Raw genomic sequence first — 12082 nt, forward strand, 5'->3', positions numbered from 1 at the left:
ATACTCTGTTTTGTTTTTTAAAGAAAAATACAGTTTATTTCAGGCTTACGGAAACGTTCAGAGCGCTGCTGTGCTCCATTCGTCCATCTGTTTGTTTGTCCAAAGTACCAGGCTGCTGGGGTGGGCCCAGAAACTGTTCCCTTGCTGAGCTCTGAAGCTCAGCTCCCAGGAGGCTGATTCCAAGACTACTCACAGGTCAAGCCACAAATTAAACAATAAGGTATTATTTATTGAGGTCTTAAGCCTCATCCCTGGACTTCAATGGGATGAGGAGTTTGAAAAGAGGTTGAAGGAGACAGAAAACAAAGCCCAGGTCCCCCGAGCTCACTGCCTAGACAAGGTCTTAAGACATCCTGAAGGAGCCCAGGGCTGGACACTGGGCTGCAGGAAGGAAATGTTCCTGGGAGGTTCCAATTTCTGGGCAGGGGCACAGAGCTGCTCTGTGTGGGGGCAGGGGGAAGCGAGTGAGAGGTACCACAGCTACTTCCGTTCACATCATCAACTAGCCTCTCTTCCATGAGCAAGCTCATCTCAACATTCCTTACCCAGCGGGAATGATGGTTCTCCTGTTGGTCCTCTCCCTTCACACATCCACCTGCCTACTACCAGCCAGCGTTTAGTTTTTCCTCTAGTCACTCCCATACCCACTCATCCCTCCCTCTTCACACTGACTGCACCCAAGTGGCACTTTGCTGGGAAACCAGGCCTCATCACTCAGACCACCCCAAGACCAAAGACCCTTGGGCTCTTCTTCCCCTGGAAGGAGCTGGACAGGGGAATGGGAGAGGGTGGAGATGGGGTAGCCAGTCCAGAGGTCCATGACCCTCCAAAAAACCCCTACAGACAAGCCCCAAACAACTAGCAAACAAGGACCCAGACTATTTCCAGCCCCACTCATTTCCTTCTCCGGACAATGGTCCAGCCATCCTCCACTATCTCCTCTTCCTTAATAGTCTGGGAGTCTGGACCAGGCTGGGGGCAGACCCCATCTGTAGCTGCCCCATCATTCGTAGCTGCGACCTGGAGGAGAAATACAAGAGAGAGCTAAATACAACACCTCCCAACTGTGGCCAGTGGAGACCCAGGCTCTCCCAGCTTTGCCAGGACTGGCTGTGAGACCTTAGGAAAGTTTCCTGCCCTCTCTGGATAATACAACCACCACCACCATCACCATCACCACCACCCCCATCACTTCCCTGTGAAACTAGCTGATCTTCCAAAAGACTGAAAATATCTGCATCTCCACACCCAAGAGGCACCCCCTTCACCTCCATCTCCTCCACGCTGTTTGCATCATCATCCTCATCAGTCTCTCTGGCTGTCGTCAGTGCGGTGGCTGTGACCTTGCACTTTCTTTGGGTGATGAGAGAGGCCATCTCCTTCAGAGCAGCCCTATCACCCCTCTGGAAGTGGTGGAACATGGTCTGTAGCTGCTGGCTCACCTACCAAGAAAACATTCAACCAGCTTGGATTTTCTAGAGAGCCTACAATACAACCAGCACGTGTTTGCAGCAAGAGTGGGGAGGGGTCTGGAATTTTCCAGAAGAGAATGGGGCTCTTTCCTCCCCAAGGAGTTCACTAATGAAGCAACCACATATGAAGGGCTCAGTAAGGGTCTGAAGCATTGAAGGAGGGCCTCCTAGCAGGGAAGGCACTAGAACTGGGTTTGAAAGATGGAAGATGTAAAAAGGGAAGGCAATCCCAGCAGGGGCAGTAATGTTAACCAGAGCAGGGGTGGAAATGTACCTGGCCTGATGTGCCCTTGAGATGGGGGTGACGAACAGACCTAGTTGAGAATGATGTATAGAGAGAAATAAAAGAGGCAAGATTTGCAAAGCCTGGGAAGACTAGACTCAGGCAATAGGGAGTCATAGAACATTCTTGCACAGGACTCAAGAAAAGAATGGTTACAGCCAAGAGTATTGATCTAAAACAGACAGCTAGGGAGAAGAAAGGCTGCAGGCAGGGAGACGGCAGTTGTATCCACGATATGCTCACCTGGGGCAGACTCCCATCCTCCACAACCGTATCAAACTCGTTTGTCATTAGCTCCCCGAGGAAGTCCTCCACCTCATCTAGCTCCAAGTCAGCTGAGTAGGAAAGGATAGGGTCCTCTGATCAAAGACCAGCCAACTTCATCACCCCTGCCCACTACCCTTCAATACCTGCTTAGTGGATCCACACCTGGTTGATGGGTGAAGGTTCAGTGAGGCTTTTATTTGCTAACGTGCTCTACTTTCTAGGTTTTAACATGATTTTTAAAAAGAAAAAAACCAAACACTAAATAAAATACCTAATTTCCAATCTCCTGCGTTCTACTAAGCCCTCTCTTCCTGCAGCATTCCATCCACACTCGCCCTCTTTCATCTGGCCTATTTTAACCAGCCTCCTCTCTGTGTGACCTTGAGCATGTGACGTACTCATCTCCAAGCCTCAGTTTTCTCATCTGCAAAGTGATGTTAATAGTAACCTCCTTGAAGGTCTGTTAGGAGAAGTCACCCAAACAATGCCTAGCACAGGGGAGACCCATAATCCATGTTCACCTCCATCACTCAAGGGCTGAAGTTTCTGAAATGTAGAGACTTCCCAGCTGTGGTTCCACCGACACAGGAGGCCACAGACCAATGGCATAGGTAAGAAGAAATGGATGTAAGTACTTGCCACGATGAAATCACAGCCTTGACCTGACATCCTATTGTGTTACTTTGGCTAAGACTGTTGGCTTCCGTTACCTTATAGGCCCATGCTCTACTTTTTCTGAATTAGAGAATAACTCAAGAAAGTCTTCCACGAAGCTCCTTGCTCTCTCTTCCCTCTGGGAGAGCTCATTCACCCCCTTGGCTTTCCCTAACACTCTAATATCCCCCAAATCTGTCTCCAACCCAGACTACTCTCCACCTGTTTCACAGGTGCCTCAGACCCTCCATATCCAAAGCCAGGTTCATCACCTTACCCTGCAAACCTACTTCTCATTCCCCAGCGTTCTTCTATTCCATGAAAGGCACCTAAGCCACCCAGCGACTCAAACCTGAAACCTGCCTCCCTTCCCCTCGCCCTCTACAGCCAAACAATTTCCTTAGGGCCACCCCTTCTCTTCCATGACTATTGCCACTGCGCTAGTTCAGGCCTCATCATTTTCTAGACAGAAACAGCTTTCTCATCAGTCTTTCCCTCTCCAGTCCATGCTCCACACTGACTACTTTCTAGCCAGAAAACCCCATCGTTTTAGATCCTGCTCATGAATTTTTAATCACCTACTGCAGTGTTCCATGTTCTGCTTCTGAGAAATAACTGTCCTGCTGGGTTTTAAGGGAAGCTACTCACAGAAAACTAATGGGAACCAAAGGTAAACAGGTTTCTTTTTGGTGATTCTTAACCTTATCCAAGCCTTTAATATGTTAATGATTACTGTGACTCTTAAGTAAGAACTGAAGAAAAGAGCTTTTCTTATATAATTTGACTGGAGAAGGTTTTTCTTCGCTGAACATCTAACAGAACTAGTCTTCCAAAGCATGCATTTTGGCAAACACTAGCTTAAAGGACAAAAATCAAAGGCCCATAAGACCTTCCATGTCTCACCCCTTTCCAGGGTCCTCTCCAACCCCCATTCTCCACCACTCCTCCCTTCCACACACCCACAAGCACACACACACCGTTACTCTAACACTGAGCTCCCCACCACTTTCCAAATATAACACATCATCTCCTCATACCACAGGACTTATTTTTGAGTGCTGCTCCCTCTGCCTCCCCCACCTAGTTAACTCCTTCTCATCCCTTAAGATTCAGCCCAATCACCACCACCCCCTAACGATCTCCAAAAGACGCCTCCTTCCCAAGCACCGAGCTCCTCTTTACTAGAACACCTATCACCCTATGTGTAAACGCCTATTTACTTATCTGGATCCCTCACTAGATGGTAAACTTCCTTGAGAGAAAGGACACTGCCTAATGTCATCTCCAAGACTAAAAAACTATATGAAAAATTCTGTAAAAATCATACTTCGCAAAAGACTCCCTGCAGGGCCCCTTATTCTTAACGACCCTCAAGACACACCAAAGATGTAGATCTCTGCTGTCCAAATAGTCAAATGTGGTTATTGAGCACTTAAAGTGTGGCTAGGCCAAAAACATGAGATGTGCTAAAACTGAAAAATACCCACCAGGTTTTGAAAACGTAATGCTAAAAAAAATGTAAAACATCTCATTAATAATGTTTTATACTGACTACATGTTGAAGTATTTTGGATATGTTGAGTTGCATAATATGAATTTCATCCGCTTCTTTTTACTTTATTAAAGTGGCTGCTGCAAAATTTTAAATTACGTGATGCGACTAGCATTGTATTTCTATTGGACTGCGCTGGTGGATACTTTTATATCCATTTTACAAATTATGAAACTGAGTCTCAGGGGAGTAAACCGACTTGTCCAGCCTGATACCCTGAGTCAATGGCACGGCCCGTAAGGCATTCGAACTCAGGATTCTGACTCCAAAACCTGCATTCATTCCACCTCGCCCTCAGGTACTAACCGTCAATTGCTCAAGAGGAAGTACCGACTCACTAGGATCGGCCTCCTCCTTCCCACGCCCCCACAGAGACACGTCCTAGCGCCTCACATTCACTCACCATTGCGGAAGAAGTACTCCTCCACTGCACCCCCCAGCCACTCAGCCTTCTCCTGGCTGTGCACACCCCCGAAGCCGTTCTCCACAGCGATCTGCGAACACAGGCCCAAGCCCACCACGTCAGCCTGGGAGCCGGACTACGGGGGCGCAGGAGGCCGCTGCTTACACCGCCCAATCAAGCCTCGGGCGGCTCGCCGGGCCAACTCATGTTCTGCCCCGGTCTTTAACCTTTGTCCCAGCCGCGGCCCCGCTCACCTGCAAGGCGGGCCAGGCCTCCAGCGCCGCGCGGACAGCAACCCCGAAGAGCGCCCGCGAATCTTCAGCAGCGCCCGCCATCATCCGGCCGCGGAGCATGTGACTTCCAGGCGGGCCAATACCTGCGTAGCACCGCCCAGGCAGAAGGAGTCGGAAGCCCAGCCTGAGAACGCAGATTCGCCTTTCCGCAGACCTGGCAGCAAGACTAGAGCAATAGAAAAGTCTGTCGAGCAATCGATGACACCACCGCAGTCACTCACATGTAATAATTAAATCTAAGGAAGCCAGAAGGGGAGGGCGGCTGAGGCCATGAGTTCCGGACCCATGGGTACTGCGCAGAAAAGATGTGGGGAACTTATTAAAGAGGCACACTTCAGGCCCTAGGACAGAAGAAGCAACCTCATGTAGCACTGCCTAAAAATCTGCATTTAATAATGCATCCTAACATCTATAGAACACTCCACCCAATAACAGCAGAATACACATTTTTCTGAAGTGCACGTGGAGCATTTTCCAGGACAGACCGTATGTTAAGTCTAAAGCAGGCCTCGATAGATTTAAAAGGATTGAAATCATACAAAGTACGTTCTCTGACCACAGTGGAGTGAAATTAGAAGTCAATAACGGAAAGACATTTGTGAAATTCACAAATATGTGGATATTAAAACACTTCTAAATAACAAATGGGTCAAAGAAAAAAAATCACAAGAGAAATAAGAGGACATCTTGAAATGACTTGAAAGCTAAAGCACAGCACACCAAAATTTATGCAGTGCAGCCAAAGCAATGCTTAAATGGAATTTTATAGCTGTAAACGTCCCTATTAAAAAAAGAAGATCTCAAATGAATAACCTGACCTTCCCCCTTAGGAAACTAGAAAAAAAAGAACACAGTAATCCCAAAGCAAGCAGAAGGAAGGAAATAATAAAAATTGGAGAGGAAATAAATGTAACAGAAAATAGAAAAACAACAGAGAAAATCAGTAAAACCAAAACTCAGTCTTTTTAAGAAAGATCAACAAAATTGACAAACTTTTTGCTACATTAACTAAGTAAAAAATAGAGAAGATTCAAATTACTGAAATCAGGAATGAAAGAGGTGACATCACTATCAACTAGTCAAAAAAGCCCATATATTGCATGGTATCGTTTATATTAAATGTACAGAACAAGCAAATCTATGGAGACAGAAAATAGATTAATGGTTGCCTAAGGATAGAGGAAGGGGGAAAATGTGGCCTGACTCCTAATGAGTATAGGGTTTCTTTTACGGGCAATGAAAATGTTCTAAAATTAGATGTGGTGACATTGGCTGTTAGGGCCTGAGTTGTGTCCCACCCCCAACCCCCATTCATACTTGAAGCCCTAACCCCCAGAATGTGGTTGTGTTTGGAGGCAAAGCCTTTAAAGAGGTAATTAAGGTAAAATGAGGCCATGTGGGTGCACCCTAGTCCAATATGATTGGTGTCCTTATAAGAAGAGGAGATTACGGCCCAGTGGTTAGGACTCCGTGCTTCCACTGCAGGGGACACAGGGGGTTCAATCCCTGGTCAGGGAACTAAGATCCCACAAGACGCATAGCGTGGCCAAAAAAAAGAGGAGATTAAGCCAGAGAAACCAGACGCATGCACAGAGAGATGACCATATGAACACACATCTGCAAGACGAGGAAAAAGGCCTCAGAAGAAACCAAACCTGCCAACACCTTGATCTCAAACTTCTAGCTTCTAGAGCTTCGAGAAAATAAAGTTTTGTTATTAAAGCCACCAGTCTGTAGTATTTTGTTATGGCAGCCCTAGCAAACTAATATAGTTTCACAACTCTGAAAATATACTAAAAACCATTTAATTGTACATTTAAAATGGGTGAAGCTTATGGTATATAAATAATATCTCAATAAAGCTGTTTTTAGAAAAGTATTATAGGTGATTCCCTCTCACAGCAAAGGTTGCAAACTTTGGACAAGTCCATGATACTTCTGTGTCTGGCCCTGTGCTTAGTGCTGCTGGGTCATGGGGTTTGGTCAGATGCTCAAGGAGCTTACAGTCTGGCATGCAAGATTTTCCAAGGACCATAGAGTATGATCAGTGCTCAGGGTGAATGCAGACTTTTGAAAGGCCTGAGGCAGACAGAATTTTGCAAGCAGTCTTTAAGAAAAACAGTACAAATTTAGGAATGAAAGTGAGTATTGCTTTAGATTTATAAAAGAAATTTTTAAATTTACAAATTCCAATTTAAAAAAAAAAACTGACAGGGCTTCCCTGGTGGCGCAGTGGTTGAGAGTCCACCTGCCGATGCAGGAGACGCGGGTTCGTGCCCCGGTCCGGGAAGATCCCACACGCCGCGGAGCGGCTGGGCCTGTGAGCCATGGCTGCTGAGCCTGCGCGTCCGGAGCCTGTGCTCCGCAACGGGAGAGGCCGCAACAGTGAGAGGCCCGCGTACGGCAAAATAAATAAATAAATAAATAAAATAAAGTAAACTGACAAATGCCACAAACATCCTCAAAACTAGAGAAATAAAATATATTTATTAATTGACTGACTAATCTCTCTACTAAGTTTTCCTTTTTTTTTGGCTGCAAACACTTTGATATCCTCCTGTAAGTAAATGGCAATTATTTTATAATAACATTTTCAAGAGAGAATAAAAAGAATTCAATTGAATTCAATTCCATTCGGTTGATCAAAATATTTTGTTATTGGTTGTTTAGAAAAATTTCAACTTCACAGCTTGTTATTAGTAACACAAAATTTAAGATTGTTGTTAAATTTGGGAAAACTTCTATTTAGTTTCTTTTACATGTGAGCTGTAAAATTTCATGGTATTTTGACTGTTCTTGTGCAGTGACAAATCTTAAGTACTTCTCAAATTGACAATGCTCAACACCCAGGGACTTGGAAGTGGTCTGTGTAAGTGTGAGGTGCGGAGGCTTAAACATTATTAGTTCTATGATAAATCCATCTCTGTGCAATGCTAGAGGAGAAAGGACCACAGGAGCCCATGGGAGTCCAGCAGAGGGTTTTCCTGATACAGCCTTGGGGATTATGGCAAGCCTCTGAGAGATAATGCCTCAGACTTAAAGTTTGAGAGGAATTTTGCTGGGTGATGGGGAGTTTGTGTAGATGAGGGTGAGGGTGTGTTTCTAAAGAGAGAAAGAGCCTTTCATGCTGAGGAAACAATCTATACAAAGAAACAGAAGCAGGGAACAACAGTGGTGTGTGATGATAATCATGAGCATTCCCAGACTGATAATCTCAGGAGGCATAAACTCCTACGGGGCTCTAGAGACTCATTCCTGCAGACTCAGCAATTTAAATTGAGTTCAAAGAAGCCCAGACGAAGAAACTGAGATTAAGCACTTGCGCGTGAGTTCCCAGGACCTCAGAGTTACGTAAGGGGAGAGAGTAGGTAAGATTCCGGTTACCAGTTGCAGTGTGTGTGTCTTGAGTTTTCCCACACCACCAAGCAATTCTTCAATATCAGCTGGGTGTCCTACAGTTCAACTCAGTTCTGATACTATCTACCTGGAGATAGTGTCAGATTCCACAGGTTAAGGGCTCAGTCACACAAGACTGCCCCCACCACAGACGCCAATCACCAAGTCCAGGTTGTCACCTGTGCTTCTGACCCACAGGCCCACAGGTCAGAGTTCCAATGCCCCCCCTCTCACTAGAGCGGCTCACAGAGCTCAAAGAAACATTTTACTTACTAGATTATCAGTTTATTATAAAAAGGATATAACTCAGGAACAGCCAGATGGAAGAGATTCATAGGACAAGCTATGTGGGAAGGGTCAAGGGGCTTCCAAGCTCTCTGAGAATGCCACTCTCCTGGCATCTCTGCGTGTTCATCAACTCTGAAACTCTCAGAATCTGTTCTTTTGGGGTTTTATGGAGGCTTCGGTACAGAGGCACGATTGATTAGATTATTGGTCATTAGTGATTGAACTCAAACTCCAGCACCTCTCCCCTCCTAGAGGTGGAGGGGAGGGACTGAAAGTGCCAAACCTCTAATCCCCGTGGTTGGCGCCACAGACAACCAGCCCCCATACTTGGTTACCTAGGGGCTTTCCAAACGTCTCTTCATTAATGTAACAAAAGACACTTTTTATCACCCTCATCTCAGAGGAAATTCCAAAGGTTGTAGGAGCTCTGTGTCAGGAATGGGTTGAAGACCCAATTTGTATGTCTTATTATAAATCACAATATCACGATGGGCCTGCTGGAAATTCCCACACAGGGAGCCCAATTCTGGGCTCCAACAAATCAAGGCCGCTGAATGAACCCTGAGATTTCGTCTTGAGACTGAAGTGCAAAGCTGAGTGTACTAAGATTTCACCTTTTCTGTGACTTGAACCCATCTAGCAATCTGGTGAAGCCAATATACCTCTTGCCAGAATAATGTTTTTAAGTACATAAACTAAAATATAGAATTACAAAGGAAACCAATTATATTAAAATAGCAAAATAATATAAAAATTAATTGTAATATACATTTTTTTTTGGCCATGCCATGCATCTTGTGGGATCCTAGTTCCCCAACCAGGGATCGAACCCAGGACCTGGCATTGAAAGCACTGAGTCCTAACCACTGGACTGCCAGGGAATTCCCAGTATACATATTTCTTTATTAATGCATTAAATACCATGACCTACTAATGAAACAGGAGGGAAGAGGGAAGGGCACAACCTTTAAAAGAATGACAGCAGTTGAGGACATAACATAAACCGGTTAGAACCAATTAGGTCCAAGATGGCAGAATATTCGACTTCCAGTAGACCTTGAGCCTCATTATACACTCATTGTAATACAGTGCCATGATAGTTCTGAGGCCAACCCTAAAAGGCCAAAAAGTGGGCGGTGGCCCAATTCCTGGAAATCTCCGCCCCCTTCCCCCAAAAATAGTTAGACTAATCCGCCTGCTCATTAGCCTATGAAATTACCCAGCCCATAAGAACTAACCACGTGGGGGACTTCCCTGGTGGTCCAGTGGGTAAGATTCCATGCTCCCAGTGCAGGGGGCCTGGTCAGGGAACTAGATCCCGCATGCATGCTGCAACTAAGAGCCCGCATGCCACAGCGAAGATCCCACGTGCCGCAACTAAGACCCGGGGCAGCCAAAATAAAATAAATAAATAGATAAATTTTTTTTAAAAACTAACCACCCCATATTTCAGGGCCTCTTGCCTTCTGAGATGGCCTACACTCTGTCTGTGGCGTGTGTTTCTCCCAAGGCCATTCCCCCTTTTGAGACAGACTGCATTCTGTCTATGGAATGTGTACCTCTCTAAATAAATCTACTTCTTACCTATCACTTTGTCTCTCACTGAATTCTTTCTGCGATAAGACATAAAGAACCTGAGCTTCAATAAGTCCTGAGACCAGGTGTGTGATCTCAATTAAAAGACTGTAGGTTTTGTCTGAGTTCAAGTCCTGGCACGAGGGTTCAAGTCCCAACCTGAGTTGCACAGTTTCACTAACAGGTTAAGTGACTACTGTGATTTCAAATTAAGGATGAATGTAAACAATACTTTAAGAGATCTTCTATGAGAAATATCTGTGTATTGGTGACAAAGTCATATGTACTGCTAATACTACTGTGGTTGGTTGCCTACTTTCATTATTGAAAGAAATGTCAAGTTTCAGCGGAGGTTGGTGAAAATAAGATGTATTTTTCTAGCATCCAAATACACAGACACTCCAAATTCTATGCATGACACTTTATAAATCCATGAATCCCAGGTTAAATACTCCTAGACCCTACTCTAGAGGGGACATTTCAGGCTAGCTTAGACCTTCAGATGAAGATGATCAGATTGATGTGTCAAAGACTGAACTCCCAAAACCTAAACCAAAATTCAATCCCCAGCATGAGACCTCAGGCACAGCTCCAAGATTGAAATGAAGGTTGAACTGCCAAACTGAACTGCTAGGGTGTAAATGCAGAGGGTGCTTCCAGATGAAACTTTTCAGACTAGGACCCCTCTTAGGATTCCAAGACAGAGCCCATCAGACAGAAATCCCCAGGTAAGGTCATCACATTGAGATACCCTACACATGACTCCTCAGGCTAAAATACCCCAGACTGAGCCCCCAGTATCTGAGCCTCCCGAACTTGGCCAGACCCGCCACCCAGACAGAGCCTTGAGCCTAGCACTCACTTGGTGAGAGACTCAGTCATATCTTAGACCAAAAATCAGGCTCCCATATTGAATCCTCAGGTGTCTCAAGAGTGAACTGTCAACATTTAAACCCTCAAAGTCAGGTTCCCCATAATGAACCTCTAGGCAGAGCCATAGGACTAAGACCTCAAGCTTAACTCCTTGAAGGAGAACGGGGCTGGTATCTTGGAAGTGAGCCCAAACTGAGTTCCCAGAAGGACCCCTCACACACTGAGGCCACAGATATGCCCCCACTGAAAATACAGACTGAGCCCACTTTCTGAAACAGATTCCCTCAGACTGAAAACCTAATGTCTGAGGTCCCAAATAACACACCCAGAATGAGCCCTAGAGAGAATCCCCAGAGAGAACAACCATGGTAGTCATGAGAATGCATCTCATAGACTTTAAACTTCAGGATGCATAATTGATGCATAATTGATCAAGAGCCCCAGCTGCTGTGTTCTGAATTCCCCTCATTTGTGCAGAGACCATACTTCCCACGAGCTACTCCCAGCCAATGACTGAGTGTGGCAGGGATACTTGGGTGACTTTGGTTCAAGGAATCCCACACAGCCTTGCCAAAACTCCCTTGCACTGCACAGCAGTCTAGGACACTTTCACTCAACCTTCCCTCTTTCTCACCTTAGTCTGGGTCAGACTGCGTTATGTTCCAATGGCTCTCCCAGCCTTCCATGGCACCCACCCCATTTTCTCTCATTGGCATTTCCCCTGATAAAATTGTTGCTCACTTTTGTGACACTAATCCAATCTTAATGTCTGCTTCTCAGATCTAACACAAGCTCCCAGGCATGAGACTGTGAGGTTAATTGCTCCAGACTGAGCTGCCAGTGTCTGAGACCCACAACTCCCATTTTCAGAATAAGTCTACAGATTGAGATCAGAAGCCAGCATGCTCCCAGATGAGCTTCCAAGGTCTCAGCCTCAAACTAATAACCCAGTCTGAGTCCTCAGGTTTGTATGGAAGAGGGAGCAACCCAGGTGGACCTCAAAGGCTGCCAGATGGAACTCCCACT

General features: G+C 45.5%; 1 protein-coding gene across 2 annotated transcripts; it reads right to left on the bottom strand.

Annotated features, from left to right (window-relative positions):
• Nucleotides 1-8: 8 nt before the first annotated feature.
• Nucleotides 9-4996, bottom strand: TSR2 (TSR2 ribosome maturation factor). Of its 2 annotated transcripts, XM_081221390.1 has the most exons (5): nt 4886-4996; nt 4632-4722; nt 1999-2090; nt 1269-1442; nt 9-1020 (listed from the first exon to the last, which is right to left on the bottom strand). In XM_081221390.1, exons 1-5 carry the CDS (start codon nt 4982-4984, stop codon nt 895-897), a joined length of 582 nt encoding a protein of 193 aa, XP_081077516.1. In that variant the 5' UTR covers nt 4985-4996; the 3' UTR covers nt 9-894. The 2 variants fall into 2 exon arrangements, with proteins under 2 accessions (XP_081077516.1, XP_081077517.1); XM_081221391.1 differs by lacking the exon at nt 4632-4722 and having other exon boundaries at nt 4886-4990.
• Between the last annotated feature and the right edge of the window lie 7086 nt (nt 4997-12082).

The sequence above is a fragment of the Mesoplodon bidens genome, assembly GCF_964165515.1.
Source record: "Mesoplodon bidens genome assembly, chromosome: X".
Lineage (NCBI taxonomy): Eukaryota > Metazoa > Chordata > Mammalia > Artiodactyla > Ziphiidae > Mesoplodon > Mesoplodon bidens.